At 44.3% G+C, this 21,260-nt stretch overlaps 1 protein-coding gene across 2 annotated transcripts in view; it reads right to left on the reverse strand.

The window, feature by feature from the left end:
• The window catches only part of LOC137625829 (sterol O-acyltransferase 1), an 88,177-nt gene that overhangs the window by 11,392 nt on the left and 55,525 nt on the right, over positions 1-21,260 (reverse strand). For both annotated transcript variants that reach the window (XM_068356716.1, XM_068356717.1), the window contains 2 exons: positions 12,552-12,679; positions 10,418-10,584 (listed from right to left, as the gene is read on the reverse strand). In XM_068356716.1, the coding sequence (XP_068212817.1) occupies positions 10,418-10,584; positions 12,552-12,679 (295 nt within the window). The remainder of the gene's footprint in view (positions 1-10,417; positions 10,585-12,551; positions 12,680-21,260) is intronic.

Genomic DNA, 21,260 nt, shown 5'->3' on the forward strand with positions numbered 1-21,260 from the left:
CAACTCGTGAGACAGGAACTGCGTTCTGCGCAGCCGCTACCTCAACTCTCGCAGCTCACACCTCAAGAACCTCAACTCGTGAGTCAAGAGCCTCTCTCTGCGCAGCCACCTCAACCCTTGAGGCAAGCGCAACTCTTGAGGCAGGAACCTCATGCTATGAGTCAGCCACCTCAACGCATGCATCTGCCACTTTCTCCTCAACTTGAGCCTCTTCCCATTCAACTTTGAAATAACAAATGACAATAATAACACCTCATTACTTTCATATCTTGCATTTGTAATCATATACATGTATGCCTACACAAACATTATGATAATGGAGGTTATTCGTATTACTTAAATAAAAAAATATATATGTATTCCTTGCAATATTTTTTTTTTTTTAACAAATCGCAAATATGGCAAAATATCTTCAAAACAAAAATGAATCATGAGTTATGAATATAATGTAAATATTATGTTGATATTAGAACCCCATGCAAGCATGCATGAAGTAATGCAGTGTTGCCAACAGGGCGAGTTTCCCTGTCCTGAGGTGAAGTAGATTATAGATCGTATATTTAGTGCAGCTTAATTCTACGATTATCATGCCGGCTATCAAATTCATCAACAAAACAGTCTAAATCAATTCCCTCGGCACGTGCACTTTCAATGGACAGTAATGCGATATTACTCAATCTAGCACTGGTCATGGAATTTCTGAGAAATGTTACACGCCATGCAACATGCTCTGCTTCTCTTACAGCATGCTCTACATACAGCATGCTCTGCATACAGCATGCTCTGCATACCTTACCGCATGCGTCTCAGTCACACATCTTTGGTTGTTGCCAACTCACTAGACTGTCAAGCAGTTTCATAACGTTGCCTTCTAGTCTGCTGCTTTTGCACCAGTGAAACCCTCACTGAGAGAACTTAGCTTTTCTCGGATATGGTCCCTGTAGATGAGAAAGTGCTTTTCTCCCTCCTTCTGATATTCCCTTGAGGACTCTGTCATTTGGAGAGGAGCCTTTAGCTGCGTAGCCTCCTATGGACTTTTATTTAAGCATAACATGCTTCCAGGGAAGGTAATGGTTCCACTTCAGTCGCTAACCCCGTCTGTTACCACACTTGCTCCCATAGACCTTGAGCTGTGTTGCAAGACATGCAGTCCAAGCTTAGTCCTTGTTAGAGGATTTTTTAGTTTACGGAGTCAGTGTGTCACTGGGAAGACGTTCAACAACCAGCAGAAGTGACTTGTTGTGACGCAGTGCGGCAACCTCAGCAACCCGATAAGGAGTTGTCTGTACGACCCAGACAGTCTAGACAGCTTCGGGATGTCACTGTACTTCCTCGCTTCCCCATGGTTGACAGTTCACAGACTGTGCAGCAGTACCATGATCTTGTGTCCGGCTCCGTCAGACGACTGGCTTTTAAGAGCTCCCACAAGTCGTCGCTGTCTGGAGATTCTCAGATGGACTATGGATCTGACCAAGGAACTGGGCCTCCTGGTCAATTTTGAGGAGTCTCAGCTCGTCCCATCCCAGACCATTGTCTACCTGGGTATGGATCTTCAGAGTCGAGCTTTTCGGGCTTTTCCGTCGGCCCCAAGGATCTTCCAAGCCCTAGAATGCATCCAGAGCATGCTGAGAAGGAACCGATGCTCAGTCAGGTAGTGGAAGAGTCTAACAGGGACACTTTCATCGCTGGCCCTGTTCATCGTGTTAGGGAGACTCCACCTCTCCCCCCTTCAGTATCATCTAGCTGCTCACTGGATAAAGGACATGACGCTAGAGACGGTCTCAGTTCCTGTTTCCGAAGAGAGGAGGTCTTCTCTCGCGTGGTGTAAGAACAGCTTTCTTCTCAAGGAAGTCTACATTTGGCTGTTCAGAAACCCGACCGCCGTCTCCTCTCGGACGCATCAGACACGGGCTGGGGTGCGACTTTGGACGGACAGGAATGCTCGGGAACATGGAATCAGGAGCAAAGGACACTTCACATCAATTGCAAGGAGTTGTTGGCGGTTCTTCTGGCCTTGATAAACTTCAAGTCCCTCCAGCTTAACAAGGTGGTGGAGGTGGACTCTGACAACACCACAGCCCTGGCTTACATCTTCAAGCAGGGAGGGACTCTTTCGTGGAAGTTGTTCTAGATCGCAAGGGACCTCCTCATCTGGTCAAAAGATCGAAAGCTCACGCTGGTAACGAGGTTCATTCAGGGCGGTATGAATGTCATGGCAGATCGCCTCAGCCGGAAGGGTCAGGTCATCCCCACAGAGTGGACCCTTCACAAGAGTGTTTGCAGCAGACTTTGGGCCCTGTGGGGTCAGCCAACCATAGATCTGTTCGCTACCTCGATAACCTAGAGACTCCTGTTGTATTGTTCTCCGATTCCAGACCCAGCAGCAGTTCACGTGGATGCTTTTCTGCTGGATTGGTCCCATCTCGACCTGTATGCATTCCCGCCGTTCAAGATTGTCAACAGTGTACTTCAGAAGTTCTCCTCTCGCAAAGGGACACAGCTGACGTGGGTTGGCTCCGCTCTGGCCCGCGAGAGAATGGTTCATAGAGGTACTGCAATGGCTGGTCGACATTCCCAGGACTCTTCCTCTAGGAGTGAACCTTCTACGTCAACCTCACGTAAAGAAGGTACACCCAAACCTCCACGCTCTTCGTCTGACTGCCTTCAGACTTTCGAAAGACTAGGGGCTTTTCGAAGGAGGCAGCCAGAGCGATTGCCAGAGCAAGGAGAACATCCACTCTCAGAATCTATCAGTCTCAAGGGGAAGTCTTCCGTAGCTGGTACAAGACCAATGCAGTTTCCTCAACCAGTACCACTGTAACCCAGATTGCTGACTTCCTGTTACATCTAAGGAAAGTAAGATCCCTTTCAGCTCCTACGATCAAGGGTTACAGAAGTATGTTGGCAGCGGTTTTCCGCCACAGAGGCTTGGATCTTTCCACCAACAAAGATCTACAGGACCTCCCTAGGTCTTTTGAGACCTCAAAGGAACGTCGGTTGTCCACTCCAGGCTGGAATCTAGACGTGGTCCTAAGGTTCCTTATGTCATCAAGATTTGAACCTCTCCAATCAGCCTCTTTTTAGGCAACAGCTAAAAGAGTAAGTGAGATCCACGCCTTCAGCAGGATCATTGTTTTCACATCTGAAACGGCTACATGTTCCTTGCAGCTCGGTTTTTGCTAAACGAGCTTCCTTCATGTCCTTGGCCTAAGTCGTTCAAGATCCCAAGCCTGTCCAACTTGGTGGGGAATGAACTGGAGAGAGTACTTTGCCCAGTTAGAGCTCTTAGGTACTATCTAAAAAGGTCTTAACCTTTACGAGGACAATCAGAAGCCTTATGGTGTGCTATCAAGAAACCTTCTTTTCCAAGTTCTAAGAACTCAGTTTCTTACTATTCAGGCTTCTGATTAGGGAAGCACATTCTCATCTGAAGGAAGAAGACCTTGCTTTGCTGAAGGTAAGGACACATGAAGTGGGAGCTGTGGCTACTTCAGTGGCCTTCAAACAGAACCGTTCTCTGCAGAGTGTTATGGATGCAACCTATTGGAGAAGCAAGTCAGTGTTCGCATCATTCTATCTCAAAGATGTCCAGTCTCTTTACGAGTACTGCTACACCCTGGGACCATTCGTAGCAACGAATGCAGTAGTAGGCGAGGGCTCAGCCACTACATTCCCATAATCCCATAACCTTTTAACCTTTCTCTTGAATACTTTTTATGGGTTGTACGGTCGGCTAAGAAGCCTTCCACATCCTTGTTGATTTGGCGGGTGGTCAATTCTTTCTTGAGAAGCGCCGAGGTTAAAGGTTGTGATGAGGTCCTTTAGTATGGGTTGCAGCCCTTGATACTTCAGCACCTTAGAGTTGTTCAGCCTCCTAAGAGGAACGCTGCGCTCAGTAAGGAAGACGAACTTATTTAAGGCAGAGTAATGGCTCCAGTCGACTTCCTTACCAGGTACTTGTAATTTCATTGTTATTTTGAATAACTGATAATATGAAATACGGGATACTTAGCTTCTTGATATACATGTACACTGGTTTTCACCCACCTCCCTGGGTGTGAATCAGCTACATGATTATCGGGTAAGTTTAATATTGAAAAATGTTATTTTCATTAGTAAAATAAATTTTTGAATATACTTACCCGATAATCATGATTTAATTGACCCACCCTTCCTCCCCATAGAACCAGTGGACCGAGGAAAAATTGAGGTGGTGTCAACAAGAAGTACTGCAGTACCTGGCCACAGGTGGCGCTGGTGAGTACACCCCCCTCTTGTATAGCGATCGCTGGCGTATCCCTTCCGTAGAATTCTGTCGGGCAACGGAGTTGACAGCTACATGATTATCGGGTAAGTATATTTAAAAATTTATTTTACTAATGAAAATAACATTTTTCATTAGTAAAATAAATTTTTGAATATACTTACCCGATAATCATGTAGCTGTCAACTCCGTTGCCCGACAGAATTCTACGGACGGGATACGCCAGCGATCGCTATACAAGAGGGGGGTGCACTCACCAGCGCCATCTGTGGCCAGGTACTGCAGTACTTCTTGTCAACACCACCTCAATTTTTCCTCGGTCCACTGGTTCTCTATGGGGAGGAAGGGTGGGTCAATTAAATCATGATTATCGGGTAAGTATTTTCAAAAATTTATTTTACTAATGAAAATAACATTTTTCAATATTAATCTTACCCGATAATCATGTAGCTGATTCACACCCAGGGGGGTGGGTGAAAACCAGTGTACATGTTAATCAAGAAGCTAAGTATCCCGTATTTCATATTATCAGTTATTCAAAATAACAATGAAATTATAAGTACCTGGTAAGGAAGTCGACTTGAACCATTACTCTGCCTTTAATAAGTTCGTCTTCCTTACTGAGCGCAGCGTTCCTCTTAGGAGGCTGAACAACTCTAAGGTGCTGAAGTATAAAGGGCTGCAACCCATACTAAAGGACCTCTACACAACCTCTAACCTAGGCGCTTCTCAAGAAAGAATTGACCACCCGCCAAATCAACTAGGATGCGGAAGGTTTCTTAGCCTACCGTAACAACCCAAAACAACAATAAAAGCATTCAAGAGAAAGGTTAAAAAAGGTTATGGGATTAAGGGAATGTAGTGGCTGAGCCCTCACCTACTACTGCACTCGCTGCTACGAATGGTCCCAGGGTGTAGCAGTTCTCGTAAAGAGACTGGACATCTTTGAGATAGAATGATGCAAACACTGACTTGCTCCTCCAATAGGTTGCATCCATAATACTCTGCAGAGAACGGTTCTGTTTGAAGGCCATCGAAGTAGCCACAGCTCTCACTTCGTGTGTCCTTACCTTCAGCAAAGCAAGGTCTTCATCCTTCATGTGAGAATGAGCTTCTCTAATCAGAAGCCTTATGTAATACGAAACTGCGTTCTTGGACATAGGCATCGAAGGTTTCTTAATGGCACACCATAAGGCCTCTGATTGTCCTCGTATAGGTTTTGACCTTTTAAGATAGTACTTTAGAGCTCTGACAGGGCAAAGAACTCTCTCTAGCTCGTTACCCACCATGTTGGAAAGGCTAGGAATTTCGAACGATCTAGGCCAAGGACGTGAAGGAAGTTCATTTTTTGCCAAAAACCCGAGCTGTAAGGAACATGTAGCTGTTTCGGATGTGAATCCTATGTTCCTGCTGAAGGCGTGAACCTCACTAACTCTTTTGGCTGTTGCAAGGCAGACGAGGAAAAGAGTTTTGAGAGTAAGGTCTTTGAAAGAGGCTGACTGGAGAGGTTCAAATCTAGGAGACATAAGGAACCTTAAGACTACGTCTAGATTCCAGCCTGGAGTGGACAAGCGACGTTCTTTAGAGGTCTCGAAAGACTTAAGGATGTCCTGTAGATCTTTGTTGGAGGAAAGATCCAAGCCTCTGTGGCGGAAAACTGTTGCCAACATACTTCTGTACCCTTTGATCGTAGGAGCCGAAAGAGATCTAACATTCCTAAGATGCAACAGGAAGTCAGCAACTTGGGTTACAGAGGTACTGGTAGAGGAAACTGCATTGGCTCTGCACCAGCTTCTGAAGACTTCCCACTTGGATTGATAGACTCTGCGAGTGGATATCCTCCTTGCTCTGGCAATCGCTCTGGCTGCCTCCTTCGAAAAGCCTCTAGCTCTAGAGAGTCTTTCGATAGTCTGAAGGCAGTCAGACGAAGAGCGTGGAGGCTTGGGTGTACCTTCTTTACGTGAGGTTGACGTAGAAGGTCCACTCTTAGAGGGAGAGTCCTGGGAACATCGACCAGCCATTGCAGTACCTCTGTGAACCATTCTCTTGCAGGCCAAAGGGGAGCAACCAACGTCAGCCGTGTCCCTTCGTGAGAGACGAACTTCTGAATAACTCTGTTGATGATCTTGAACGGCGGGAATGCATATAGATCGAGGTGGGACCAATCCAGCAGAAAAGCATCCACGTGAACTGCTGCCGGGTCTGGGATTGGGGAACAGTACAATAGGAGCCTCTTGGTCATCGAGGTAGCGAACAGATCTATCGTTGGCTGACCCCACAAGGCCCAAAGCCTGTTGCACACGTTCTTGTGAAGGGTCCATTCTGTGGGGATGACTTGACCCTTCCTGCTGAGGCGATCTGCCGAGACATTCATATTGCCTTGAATGAATCTCGTTACCAGCGTGAGGTTTCGACTTCTTGACCAAATGAGGAGGTCCCTTGCTATCTCGTACAGCTTCCTCGAATGAGTCCCTCCCTGCTTGAAGATGTACGCCAAGGCTGTGGTGTTGTCGGAGTTCACCTCCACCACCTTGTTTAGCAGGAGGGACTTGAAGTTCATTAAGGCCAGATGTACTGCCAACAACTCCTTGCAATTGATGTGAAGCGTTTCCTGTTCCTTGTTCCATGTTCCCGAGCATTCCTGTCCGTCCAAGGTCGCGCCCCAGCCCGAGTCTGATGCGTCCGAATAGAGATGAAGATTGGGGGTCTGAACAGCTATGGGTTCCTCCACATCAGATGAAGGATCATCCAGGTGAGCAGCTTCATCCTCAGAAACCTCATCACCTGAGGGTTGAGAAGCGAGAGGTAACGATAAAGCGGTATGCTGAATGGCTGAATCCTGAAGAGCGGGTGCATGCGCACTTGCGGATTCATCCTCAAGTCTCTGCTGAAGAGGATGAGGGCTGGTAATGACAAAGTCATGAGGCTGGGATGAAGGAGCTGCGGGGGTCTGAGGAGCAAGCGTGGTGAGAGGCGAATGCTGTAAAGCATGAGGCTCATGCTGCATAGTCTGCGGTTCAAGTTGAATGGGAAGCGGCTCAAGCTGAGAGGAATGTGGTTGCTGCATGCGTTGAGGTGGCTGTCTCATAGCATGAGGTTCCTGCCTCAAGAGTTGCGCTTGCCTCAAGGGTTGAGGTGGCTTAGCAGATAGAGGCTCTTGTCTCACGAGTTGAGGTTCTAGCCTCAAGAGTTGAGGTGCTTGCCTCGAGAGTTGAGGTTCTCGCCTCGAGGAAAGTGGAGGTGGCTGCCGCAAGAGTTGAGGTTGCTGCCTCAAGGATGGTGGAGGTTGTCGCACCGCAAGAGGTTGCTGCCTCGAGGATGGTTGCAACGCATGAGGCTCCTGCCTCAAGGGTAGAGGAGGTTGCTGCAAAGCATAAGGCTCCTGCCCCAAGTGTTGAGGAGGTTGCCGCGTGGCAAGAGGCTCCTGCCTCAAGGAAAGTGGAGGTTGCTGCACAGCGCTGGTATCTGGCAACTCCCAATGCGGCAGCTCACGCATGGAGGTAGCTTGAGGAACCTCAACATCATACGTCTGGCAGGCTGGACTGCGCAGAGGTGGAGGAGCGCTCGCAGGAGGAGGTGTGTTAACCTTCTCTGCCTGAAACTCCTGCATCAACACCGCAAGCTGCGACTGCATAGTCTGCAGCATAGCCAACTTGGGATCAACAGAAGTTGAGGTCTGTTGAGGCATAGCTTTAACAGAAGTTGAGGTCTGTTGAGGCATCGCTTTACCTCTCTTAGGAGGCGTGCAGCCATCCGATGACTGCGGCGAGTCCGAACTAGCCCAGTGGCTACACCTGGGCTGTTGGACTCGCGCGGTCTGGACCTTACGCTTAAGAGGCCTTGAGACCTGGGTCCAGCGTTTCCTCCCGGAAACATCTTCTGCAGACGAGGAAATTAAGGGCTCAATCGTCTGAGAGTGGAAGTGACGATCTCTATAAGATACGCCCGCAACCACTGAGGATACTACTGTGCGCCGATCAAGGCCTGCCGAACCCTTTTGCCCTTCGACATTGCTTCTCCCCTGGGCTTGGGAGCTTGCAAGAGGTCCCGGACTGGGAGGACGACTGGCACGCACAGAAGTATCCTCATGCGCAACACTGACACTGACACTAGGCACAGCACTGGCACTACCACTTCCCACTGCACTTTTCACTTTAAGCTCCTTGACATCTGCCAAGAGAAACTTGTGGTCACTCACTACCGACTCCACCTTATCACCTAAAGCCTGAATGGCACGTAAAACATCCGACATATCAGGCTGAGCACTAATAATAGGTTCGGGGGTAGCCACTACAGGGGGAGGAAAAGGTTGAGGATCATGGGGGGAGGAATAAAGCAAAGAGCGAGCAGAACTCCTCCTAACTCTCTCCCTCTCTAACTTAGTCGTATACTTGAGGAATTGAATAAAATCAAATTCCGAAAGCCCGGCACATTCCTCACATCGATCTTCCAACTGACAGGATTTTCCCCTACAGTCGGAACAAACGGTGTGAGGATCAACCGAGGCCTTCGGAAGACGCCTAATACAAGTCCTAACACTACATCGTCTTTGGGTAGGAGCTTGAGAATGGTCGGACATCTTGAATCAGAGAACAGTCAAGGGGGGTTTCCAAATTAAAGCAAAGATCGTTATACCATTAATTAAAATCAATCCAAAAGCTATCTAAGCTAAGGGAAAAGCTTCCTGTATAGCGAAAGCTGAAATCTCAGAGCAATACTTCACCAAAACCGTGAACAAAGACTCCAAAATCATAAGCGTATCCATGTAGGTCTTGCCGGAAGCACGACAGAGGAAAAATTGAGGTGGTGTTGACAAGAAGTACTGCAGTACCTGGCCACAGATGGCGCTGGTGAGTGCACCCCCCTCTTGTATAGCGATCGCTGGCGTATCCCGTCCGTAGAATTCTGTCGGGCAACGGAGTTGACAGCTACATGATTATCGGGTAAGATTAATATTGAAAAATAACTATACTTTATACAGAGAAGGACAGTAGTGATGGAGATCACAGATGAAGAAGGAAAAGGATAAGCAAAAAGCACCCTCTTGATAAACCAGCCAATCCATAGCCCTTCTATTAACTCTGCCCAACAAAACTTTAAAAATGAAGAGCTAATAAGACAAAAGCGTCCTTTAGTATATTCTCAAGCTGTAGCTCAACACAGTAGAAGGCTATATTACACAGGCTACAATATAATTAAAAAATATACAGCATTGGTTTTATTTAAGAGTGTCTTATGAGTACCTTATACCTTTACCACATTGGCAAATGGCCACTAGGCACTTTCGGCAGCTACTCACGAGAGTAAGGAGTAATGCAGTAGTCTTAAATGTGTTTTATGCTACATCATGAAAGACTTAAATATGCAAGTAATATGACAGACTATTAGCAGGATGTGTAGGCAAAAATACAAGCAATACTTACAGGAGAATCCACCCTCAAACTGTCTGACTCTAACCATTAATCAGTAATCTAACTGAAGAATTAACAACTATCAAAGGTAAAAATCTAAATATTACTGTATCATAAACCGTGCAGGTATGGATAATGTCCAAAGAAACGATTTGTGGTAAATTAAAGTATATCAGTTACTAAATTTAATGTGAGGATCAGTGAATGGAAAGAAAAATTGACTAACAAACAATAAAATATAAACAGCATGAAAAGCTTTGCCTTTTCATAACTACTCTATTCCAGTGAGAAGAGGCTAATATCTCGACTCCAGATTTTAGAGTGCAGGATATAATTTAGATTAAATTTTTGACATTTATTGCCACACATTTAATCCATGTAATAACCTAGTTGTCTTTTATCTCTATTTATTTTATAAAAATTTTAATGTTACTTAATTTTTGTGAGGAATAATCATCACTCAATCAGCAAAGATTTTAAAGCTACTGTATATTACAATATACATATTTTACTTCAATACTTCACTATAATATTTTTTAGAAGAAAACTCTTTTCATGAATAGCCCTTAAATATCTGGTAAAATCATGCAATGTTTTGAATTCTTTGTACAAATATCATATTTATTGAAGTCGAGCGTATTTACAGCATACTGTATATCGACCACCAATGGATCAATAGATTAGTGAACACTGCAGTTCAAAATGTGGGTAACATAAAAGAATTAAAATATTATTTACTTACCGTGGATATTCGTCTCGGTATATAAGCGTTGGGGCAAACAGAAAATACAGATAGTGAGAAAAGTCTGGAAATAATATCTTCGTCGGTTCATCGTCATCTTTCTTATATCTGATGGCTCGAGAGAGATTACTCCTTACAAATGCCCATGTCTTCATGAAAAATCTCACCTGGAAGACAGAAGATCCTTTAGTTATAATAAAATGGCAGTCTCCAATGGTTACTATATAGTAGTTAACCCCTGATGAATGTCACAGAGGTGTACTGTATCTTATAGAAATTGTCCCAAGTTGGAAGAATTCAACAGAAAAATTAAAGTATTATATAAGTCTAATGTAACAAATTAGCATTGTAAAGCTGTAGGGCCTAACAACCAACTTTAATTACTAAGAGCCCCAAAGGCTAACTACAGTACAAATTTTGTAAGGGTTCAAGACTCTTGAAATAATGAATGAGTTAAATTCTGTAAGGATTCAAAACATTCATGAAATCATGAATGAGTTAAATTCTGTAAGGGTTCAAGACTTTCATGAAAAGATGAATGAGTTAAATTCTGTAATGATTCAAAATATTCATGAAATGATGAATGAGTTAAATTCTATAATGATTCAAAACATTTATGAAATGATAAATGAGTTAAATTCTGTAAGAGTTCAAGACTTTCATGAAATGATGAATGAATTAAATTCTGTAATGATTCAAAATATTCATGATATGATGAATGATTAAATTCTGTAATGATTCAAAACATTCATGAAATGATGAATGAGTTAAATTCTGTAATGATTCAAAACATTTATGAAATGATAAATGAGTTAAATTCTGTAAGAGTTCAAGACTTTCATGAAATGATGAATGAGTTAAATTCTGTAATGATTCAAAATATTCATGATATGATGAATGAGTTAAATTCTGTAATGATTCAAAACATTCATGAAATGATGAATGAGTTAAATTCTTTAATGATTCAAAACATTCATGAAATGATGAATGAGTTAAATTCTGTAAGGGTTCAAGACTTTCATGAAATGATGAATGAGTTAAATTCTGTAATAATTCAAAATATTCATGAAATGATGAATGAGTTAAATTCTGTAATAATTCAAAATATTCATGAAATGATGAATGAGTTAAATTCTGTAATGATTCAAAACATTCATGAAATGATGAATGAGTTAACTTCTGTAATGATTCAAAACATTCGTGAAATGATAAATGAGTTAAATTCTGTAAGAGTTCAAGACTTTCATGAAATGATGAATGAATTAAATTCTGTAATGATTCAAAATATTCATGATATGATGAATGATTAAATTCTGTAATGATTCAAAACATTCATGAAATGATGAATGAGTTAACTTCTGTAATGATTCAAAACATTCGTGAAATGATAAATGAGTTAAATTCTGTAAGAGTTCAAGACTTTCATGAAATGATGAATGAATTAAATTCTGTAATGATTCAAAATATTCATGATATGATGAATGAGTTAAATTCTGTAATGATTCAAAACATTCATGAAATGATGAATGAGAAATTCTGTAAGGATTCAAAACATTCATGAAATGATGAATGAGTTAAATTCTGTAAGGGTTCAAGACTTTCATGAAATGATGAATGAGTTAAATTCTGTAATAATTCAAAATATTCATGAAATGATGAATGAGTTAAATTCTGTAATGATTCATGAAATGATGAGTTAAATTCTGTAATGATTCAAAACATTCATGAAATGATGAATGAGTTAAATTCTGTAATGATTCAAAACATTCACGAAATGACGAATGAGTTAAATTCTGTAAGAGTTCAAGACTTCCATGAAATGAACGACAGGATTTATTTTTAACACATCCGAATTTCAGGATTTATTTTTAACACATCCGAAACTCATTAAATGTTTTAATTTAGTGGAGGTCAAAGAGTTGCCAGTGTCTTTTTACTTAGTAATTAGTACAGTACTGTATTCACAGGTATGGCTAAAAAAGCAAAGTTGACATTCAAGATAAAACGATAACAAAATAACAACACTTACAATATGCTGAAATTGAAGGATAAAAAAAGTTAAATTTACTTACAGTCATATAAAATAGAGAAGTAAAATCAATGAAAAAATTTTTTTTTAAATCCATCCCCTCACCTGTTCGCATAGGATAATGAGAGACGAGGCCGGTGGGAGACTATGATATATCAGACTTTGCAATGGCAGGTACATGAAGAGACTCAAATAAATGCAATATGCCAGGGCTCCACAAGTATCGTACACACCTTAAAATACATTATTCATAGGAAATTATATAATCTATAATTCAAGAAATATTCACTAAACTAAATACTATAGCACTTATGTCAGCAACCATATTCACAAAGAAATCTCCTTTATTAATTATATTTACTGAACTGTACTTTAATCTTTCATGAGATAACATTAAGGTAATTAGTTAATAAAATCTAGTAAAGACAAAAGTAAGAAAAAAGTCAGGTGATAACAGCAACTCCTCCTTTAGACTGAATGGTTCAATAAATTATTTGAAAGACAAATAACAGATCACAGTAATTTCCTCAATACACTTCCTGATATGAATGTCTGTAGAATCTTCCATAATTGATATTTTTCATGCTTTATTAAAAGATTGTGTGCCTCAGTATACGGGTACAGTAAAATGATATTTTCATAATAAAATAAATTTTTGAATATACTTACCCGCTGGTTATATAAAAGAGCTGAAGTCCCCTGACGCCAGGGCAGAAAATTCAAATCTCGCGCTATCGAAGATACGCCAGGTGTACCAACCGCACCCTAGCGGTAGAACAGGTGAAACCACACACCATCTCCAGTTCTTCCATGCCTCATAGCCATACCATAGGTAGTCTCTAGAGGGGAGGAGGGTGGGTGTTAAATTTATATAACCAGCGGGTAAGTATATTCAAAAATTTATTTTATTATGAAAATATCATTTTTAAATATAAAACTTACCCGCTGGTTATATAAAAGAGCTGATTGACACCCCTTGGTGGCGGGTCAGAGACAGCTACATATAGAAAATTTACTTAAGGGTTACATACAATAAACTTCAGCGGTTCTCACCTGATAAGGAAGCTGACAGCAATGATACTCTGCCTCATTTCGTCCGCTATCCTTAAGAGATCCAGTAATCCACTCGGGCTGAAAATCTCTAGGAGCTGTCAAACGGTACAACCACCTATAACATGACAGAACCTCAACCAATACCCTTGTTCCGGGTGCACTCAAGGAACAAATTGACCACCTAACCAAATCAAAGATTGCGGAAGACTGACGCCCAATCTCCACAGACAACCATAACAAACGAGTTCCAAGAGATAGAAAAGGGGTATTAGGAAAAAAGGGAACGTAGTGGTAGATCATTCACCTACTATCGCATTTGCCGCTATAAAAGGACCCAACGTAAAAAAAGTCCTCATAGCGAGTCTGAACATTCTTCAAATAATGGGATGCAAAAACAGACTTACTTCTCCAAAATGTTGTATCCATCAGACTTTGCAGAGAACGGTTCTGTTTAAAGGCCACTGAAGTCGCTACCGCTCTGACTTCATGTGTCTTGACTTTGAGGAGCCTCTGATCCGACTCATCACACTGAGCATGAGCTTCTCGAATCAACAATCTAACGAAAAAAGACAAGGCATTCTTAGACATGGGCATCGAGGGTTTCCGGACTGCACACCACAGAGCATCTGAGTTACCTCTCAGATTGTTAGTCCTGTCCACATAAAGCCATAGCGCTCTAACTGGACAGAGAACCCTTTCCAATTCACCGCCAGCCAAATCAGAAAGGTTAGAAATCTCGAAGGATTTGGGCCATGGCCGAGAAGGGTTTTCGTTCTTGGCCAGGAACCCCAGTTGCAAAGAACAAATGGCTTTCCCATTCCGAAAACCAATGTTCCTGCTTAAAGCGTGTACTTCACTAACTCTTTTCGCAGTGGCGAGGGTAACCAGAAAAAGGGTTTTCAAGGTTAAGTCCTTAAATGAAGCCGAGTGTAAAGGCTCAAATCTGTCACTCATGAGAGATTTAAGGACAACATCCAAATTCCAGGCGATGGGAGCTATTTGAATCTTCTTGGTCGTATCAAAAGACCTAAGTAAATCTCGTAGATCTTTATTATTAGAAAGGTCTAGGTTCGTGTCGAAAAATGATATTTTTATAATAAAATAAATTTTTGAATATACTTACCCGGTGATTATATAAGCTGCAGCTCTGCTGCCCGACAGAAAAACTCTACGCTCGAAATCCGCCAGCGATCGCTATGCAGGTAGGGGGAGTACTTCAACAGCGCCATCTGTCGTGCAGGTACTCAGTACTCAATGTAAACACAGAACTCAATTTTCTCCTCGGTCCACTGGGTCTCTATTGGGGAGGAAGGGAGGGTCCTTTAATATATAATCACTGGGTAAGTATATTCAAAAATTTATTTTATAAAAATAACATTTTTCAATATTAAACTTAGCCAGTGATTATATAAGCTGATTCACACCCAGGGGGGTGGGTAGAGACCAGCATTAATTGTTTACATTATTATGAGCTAAGGATTTCGTATTTCATTTTAGCAGTTATTCAAAATAACAAACATAAAATAAATAAGTACCTGGTAAGGAAGTCGACTTGAACAATTACTCTGCCTTTTTTAAGTACGTCTTCCTTACTGAGCCTCGCGATCCTCTTAGGATGCTGAGCGACTCCTAGGAGCTCAAGTATCAAGGGTTGCAACCCATACTACAGGACCTCATCAAAACCTCTAATCTAGGCGCTTCTCAAGAAAAGAATTTGACCACCCGCCAAATCAACCAGGATGCGAAAGGCTTCTTAGCCTTCCGGACAACCCAAAAACAACAATAAAAAACATTTCAAGAGAAAGATTAAAAAGGTTATGGAATTAGGGGAATGTAGTGGTTGAGCCCTCACCCACTACTGCACTCGCTGCTACGAATGGTCCCAGGGTGTAGCAGTTCTCGTAAAGAGACTGGACATCTTTAAGATAAAAAGACGCGAACACTGACTTGCTTCTCCAATAGGTTGCGTCCATTATACTCTGCAGAGATCTATTTTGTTTAAAAGCCACTGAAGTAGCGACAGCTCTAACTTCATGTGTCTTTACCTTCAGCACAGCATGGTCTTCTTCATTCAGATGGGAATGAGCTTCTCGTATCAACAGTCTGATATAATAGGAAACTGCATTCTTTGACATAGGTAAAGAAGGTTTCTTAATAGCACACCATAAAGCTTCTGACTGTCCTCGTAAAGATTTAGTTCGTCTTAAATAGAACTTAAGAGCTCTAACAGGGCATAAGACTCTTTCTAGTTCATTTCCAACCATATTTGAAAGGCTTGGAATATCGAACGATTTCGGCCAAGGGCGAGAAGGTAGCTCGTTTTTGGCTAGAAAACCAAGCTGTAAAGAACATGTAGCCGTTTCAGATGAAAATCCGATGTTCCTGCTGAAGGCGTGAATCTCACTGACTCTTTTAGCTGTGGCTAAGCAAACCAGGAAAAGTCTTTAAAGTGAGATCTTTAAAGGAGGCTGATTGTAGTGGCTCGAACCTTTCTGACATCAGGAATCTTAGTACCACGTCTAAATTCCAACCAGGTGTAGCCAAACGACGCTCCTTCGTGGTCTCAAAAGACTTAAGGAGGTCCTGTAGATCTTTGTTGTTGGAAAGATCTAAGCCTCTGTGACGGAAGACTGTTGCCAACATGCTTCTGTAACCTTTGATAGTGGGAGCTGAAAGGGATCTTTCTTTCCTCAGGTATAATAGGAAGTCAGCTATTTGGGTTACAGAGGTACTGGTCGAGGATACTGATACTGACTTGCACCAATTTCGGAAGACTTCCCACTTCGACTGGTAGACTCTAAGAGTGGATGTCCTCCTAGCTCTAGCAATCGCCCTGGCTGCCTCCTTCGAAAAGCCTCTAGCTCTAGAGAGTCTTTCGATAGTCTGAAGGCAGTCAGACGAAGAGCGTGGAGGTCTGGGTGGACCTTCTTTACGTGTGGCTGACGTAGAAGGTCCACTCTTAGAGGAAGAGTTCTGGGAACGTCCACCAGCCATTGAAGTACCTCGGTGAACCATTCTCTCGCGGGCCAGAGGGGAGCAACCAACGTCAACCTTGTCCCTTCGTGAGAGGCGAACTTCTGCAGTACCTTGTTGACAATCTTGAACGGGGGGAATGCATAAAGGTCTAGATGGGACCAATCCAGTAGAAAGGCATCTATATGAACTGCTGCTGGGTCCGGGATCGGTGAGCAATATATTGGGAGCCTCTTGGTCATCGAGGTTGCGAAGAGATCTATGGTAGGTTGGCCCCATGTGGCCCATAGTCTCTTGCACACATCCTTGTGTAGGGTCCATTCTGTTGGGATGATTTGACCCTTCTGACTGAGGCAATCGGCCATGACATTCATATTGCCTTGTATGAACCTCGTTACTAGAGAAAGGTTTAGATCTCTTGACCAGGTGAGGAGGTCCCTTGCGATCTCGTACAACGTCATAGAATGGGTCCCTCCTTGCTTGGAGATGTACGCCAAGGCCGTGGTGTTGTCCGAGTTCACCTCCACCACTTTGCCTTGAAGGAGGGACGAAGCTTTTCAAGGCCAGATGAACTGCCAGTAGCTCCTTGCAGTTGATATGTAACGTTCTTTGATTCGGGTTCCACGTTCCCGAGCATTCCCGACCGTCTAGTGTCGCACCCCAGCCCGTGTCCGATGCGTCCGAGAAGAGAACGTGGTTGGGGGTCTGAACAGCCAGGGGCAGACCCTCTCTGAGGTTGATACTGTCCTTCCACCAAGTCAGTGTTGACTTCATCTTCTCGGAAATGGGAATCGAGACCGCTTCTAGCGTCTTGTCCTTTTTCCAGTAAACAGCTAGATGAAATTGAAGGGGACGGAGGTGTAGTCTCCCTAACGAAACGAACTGTTCCAGGGATGATAGCGTCCCTATCAGACTCATCCACTGTCTGACTGAACATCGTTTCTTCTTTAGCATGTTCTGGATGCATACCTGGGCTTGACTTGTTCTGGGGGCCGACGGAAGAGCCCGAAAAGCTTGACTGTGAATCTCCATCCCTAAGTACACTATAGTTTGGGATGGGACCAGTTGGGACTTTTTCATATTGACCAGGAGACCCAATTCCTTGATCAGATCTAGAGTCCACTTTAGATTCTCCAGACAGCGACGACTGGAAGACGCTCTTAGAAGCCAGTCGTCCAAATAGAGGGAGGCTCTGATATCCGCTAAATGCAGGAATTTGGCAATATTCCTCATCAGCCTCGTAAATACAAGAGGAGCCGTGCTTAGGCCAAAGCACAGGGCTTGAAATTGGTAGACAACCTTGTCGTAAACGAATCTCAGAAAAGGTTGGGTTTCTGGGTGGATGGGGACGTGAAAGTATGCGTCCCTTAGGTCTAAAGAGACCATCCAGTCTTCCTTTCTGACCGCTGCTAGAACTGACTTTGTGGTCTCCATGGCGCATGTCTGCTTTGTGACAAAGACATTCAGCGCACTGACGTCTAACACCGGCCTCCACCCTCCTGTCTTCTTTACCACTAAGAAGAGACGGTTGTAGAAGCCCGGGGATTGATGGTCCCGGACTTTGACTACCGCTCCCTTTTGTAGCAAGAGAGACACCTCCTGCTTCAAGGCTAGCCTCTTGTCTTCCTCTTTGTACCTGGGAGAGATCGATGGGAGACGTTGCTAGAGGGGGTTTGCGGACAAACGGGATCTTGTACCCTTCTCTTAGCAACTTCACAGATTGCGCATCTGCGCCCCTTTTCTCCCAGATTTGCCAGAAGTTCTTGAGTCTGGCTCCCACTGCTGTCTGAAGAAGGTGGCAGTCAGACTCTGCCTTTAAAGGACTTGGTACCTTTCTTCTTCCCACGTCTCCCTTCGGCACGAGCACCTCCTCTGCTGGAGGCTCTGCCACGAAAGGGCGGAATGAATCTGGACGCTGGAGTGTCCATCCTGGGTCTAGATACGGTAGGCAAAGGGGTGGCTTTGCGGGCAGAGGACGCAACCAGGTCATGGGTGTCCTTCTGAATCAAGGAGGTAGCAATCTCCTTTATCAATTCCTCTGGGAAGAGGCACTTTGAGAGAGGAGCAAAAAGAAGTTCCGATCTCTGACACGGTGTTACTCCAGCTGACAGGAACGAGCAAAGGTTTTCCCGTTTCTTGAGGACCCCGGAAACGAACGAAGCCGCAAGCTCACTGGATCCGTCACGTATGGCCTTGTCCACGCAGGACATAATGAGCAAGGAAGCTTCCTTGTCAGAAGGGGAGATCTTCCTGCTCAACGCTCCAGAACACCAATCCAAAAAGTTAAAAACCTCGAAGGCTCTGAACACTCCTTTCAACAGATGGTCTAAGTCTGAAGGAGACCAACATATCTTAGAGCGTCTCATGGCTAGACTGCGGGGAGAGTCTACAAAACTTGAGAAGTCGCCCTGGGCAGAGGCAGGAACTCCCAAGCCGAGAACTTCTCCCGTGGCATACCAGACGCTCGATCTGGAAGAGAGTCTCGCAGGGGGAAACGTAAATGCTGTCTTCCCAAGGTTCTTTTTGGACTGCATCCATTCTCCCAACACTCGTAAAGCTTTCTTAGACGAGCGGGCGAGGACGAGTTTCGTAAAGGCAGGCGCGGATGACTGCGTGCCTAAAGCGAACTCAGATGGAGGAGAGCGTGGGGCCGCAGATACAAACTGATCAGGATACATCTCCCTGAACAGTGCAAGAACTTTCCTAAAGTCCAAGGAGGGTTGCGTGGTCTTGGGTTCGTCGATGTCCGTATGCGGGTCGTCAATGTGTGCAGCGTCGTCATCATCAGAGAGTCCATCATCTGAAAACTGAGGAGGAGGCGGCAAAGGAGTAGGAATCGGCTGGTCAGCTGAGTCCGGCAGCACGGGTGCACGCGTGACTGAACCGGACGCAACGTCATGGAACTGTTGCCCAGTCTGTGAACTGGCAACCATAGCAGCGCGGGGACGCAAAGCGTCTACTCCAGACTGTCTAGTCTGCTGTGGGCGAGTAGAGGTAACCACACTGGGTTGCGGAGGTTGACGCACCGCGTCAAAACAAAACAACTTAGGTTGTTGTTGTAACTCGCGAACGTCAACGGAAGGTTCCGTGCGTCGCTGAACGTCAACATGCGGCTGGCAGGGTACACTGGAACGCATGGGTGGCGGGACTCTCACAGCTGGAGTGCGGGAGAAGGTAGCCTCAGCGTCCACTGGACGCACAACCGTGGGTGGTTGTAGGCTAGCGGTTGGTGCAGCGTCAACCTTCTCCGCACGAAAGTCCTGCATCAATGACGTTAACTGTGACTGCATGGTCTGCAGCAAAGACCACTTAGGGTCTACAGTAGCAGGTGCGGCAACAGACGGTGTTACTGCCTGATGCGGTACCGCTTTGCCTCTCTTAGGAGGTGAGCAGTCATCGGAAGACTGCAGCGAGTCCGAACTGACCCAGTGGCTACAACTGGGCCGTTGGACTTGCTCGGAAGGGACCGACTTGCGCTTAAGAGGCCGCGAGACCTTGGTCCATGGTTTCTTTCGAGAAACCTCTTCCGCAGACGAGGAATAAATGGGCTCTCTCGTCTTCGTGTGGGTGGGGCGATCTTGGTTAGATACGCCCGAAACCACGGAGGGAACGTCTGTTCGCTGATTAAAGCCTCTCGAACCCTTTGGTCGTACGACATTGCTTCTCCCCTGGGCTTGGGAGCTTGCAAGAGGTCCCGGACTGGGAGGACGACAGGCACGAACAGACGAACCCTCAAGCGCAACACTATCTACAACACTTTCCACAATACTACCACTCCCTTTGTCACTACCCACTGCACTCTTACACTTCAACTCCTTGACGTCTGCCATGAGTTGGTTACGGTCACTCGCCAATGACTCGACTCTCTCACCCAGAGCCTGGATGGCACGCATCATATCTGCCATCGAAGGTTGTCGAGTGCTAGAAGGGGGATCAGGAGCAACCACTACAGGGGAAGGAATAGGTTGTGGGGCATGAGGAGAGGAAAATTCAACGGAGCGAGATGAACTTCTCCTGACTCTATCTCTCTCTAGCCTACGTGTGTATTTCTGGAATTCGATGAAATCGAATTCCGAAAGCCCAACGCATTCCTCACATCGATCTTCCAATTGACAGGTTTTATCCCGACAATTGGAACAAACGGTGTGAGGATCGATAGAGGCCTTCGGAAGACGCCTTGAACAGTCCCTAGCATTACATTTCCTAAACTTAGGGACTTGAGAAGGGTCAGCCATTTTGAATTAGTCAAAGGGGAATTCAAAATCTATCCAAAGTCGTCAACAAATAATCCAAAATCAATAAAAGAATGCAAGGATGTATTGAAGATAACGTCTGCAAAGCGAAAGCTCAAAACTAGAAATGTGTACTTCACCAAAAAATGTGAAAACCAATCCAGTAAGCAACAGCGAATTTAGTAGGTCTTGCCGGTGGCACGACAGAGAGAAAATTGAGTTCTGTGTTTACATTGAGTACTGAGTACCTGCACGACAGATGGCGCTGTTGAAGTACACCCCCTACCTGCATAGCGATCGCTGGCGGATTTCGAGCGTAGAGTTTTTCTGTCGGGCAGCAGAGCTGCAGCTTATATAATCACCGGCTAAGTTTAATATTGAAAAACCGTCGCCAACATACTCCTGTAACCTTTAATAGTAGATGACTAGAAATTATGCTTAACTTTAAGGTCCAAGAAAAAATCTGCTATTTGGGAAAACGAGGTACTGGAAGAGGAAATCGCGTTAGTCCTACACCACTCCCTGAACAACTCCCACTTGGAATGATACACCTTGA

This window comes from Palaemon carinicauda, chromosome 33, assembly GCF_036898095.1.
Source record: "Palaemon carinicauda isolate YSFRI2023 chromosome 33, ASM3689809v2, whole genome shotgun sequence".
Classification (NCBI taxonomy): Eukaryota; Metazoa; Arthropoda; class Malacostraca; order Decapoda; family Palaemonidae; genus Palaemon; species Palaemon carinicauda.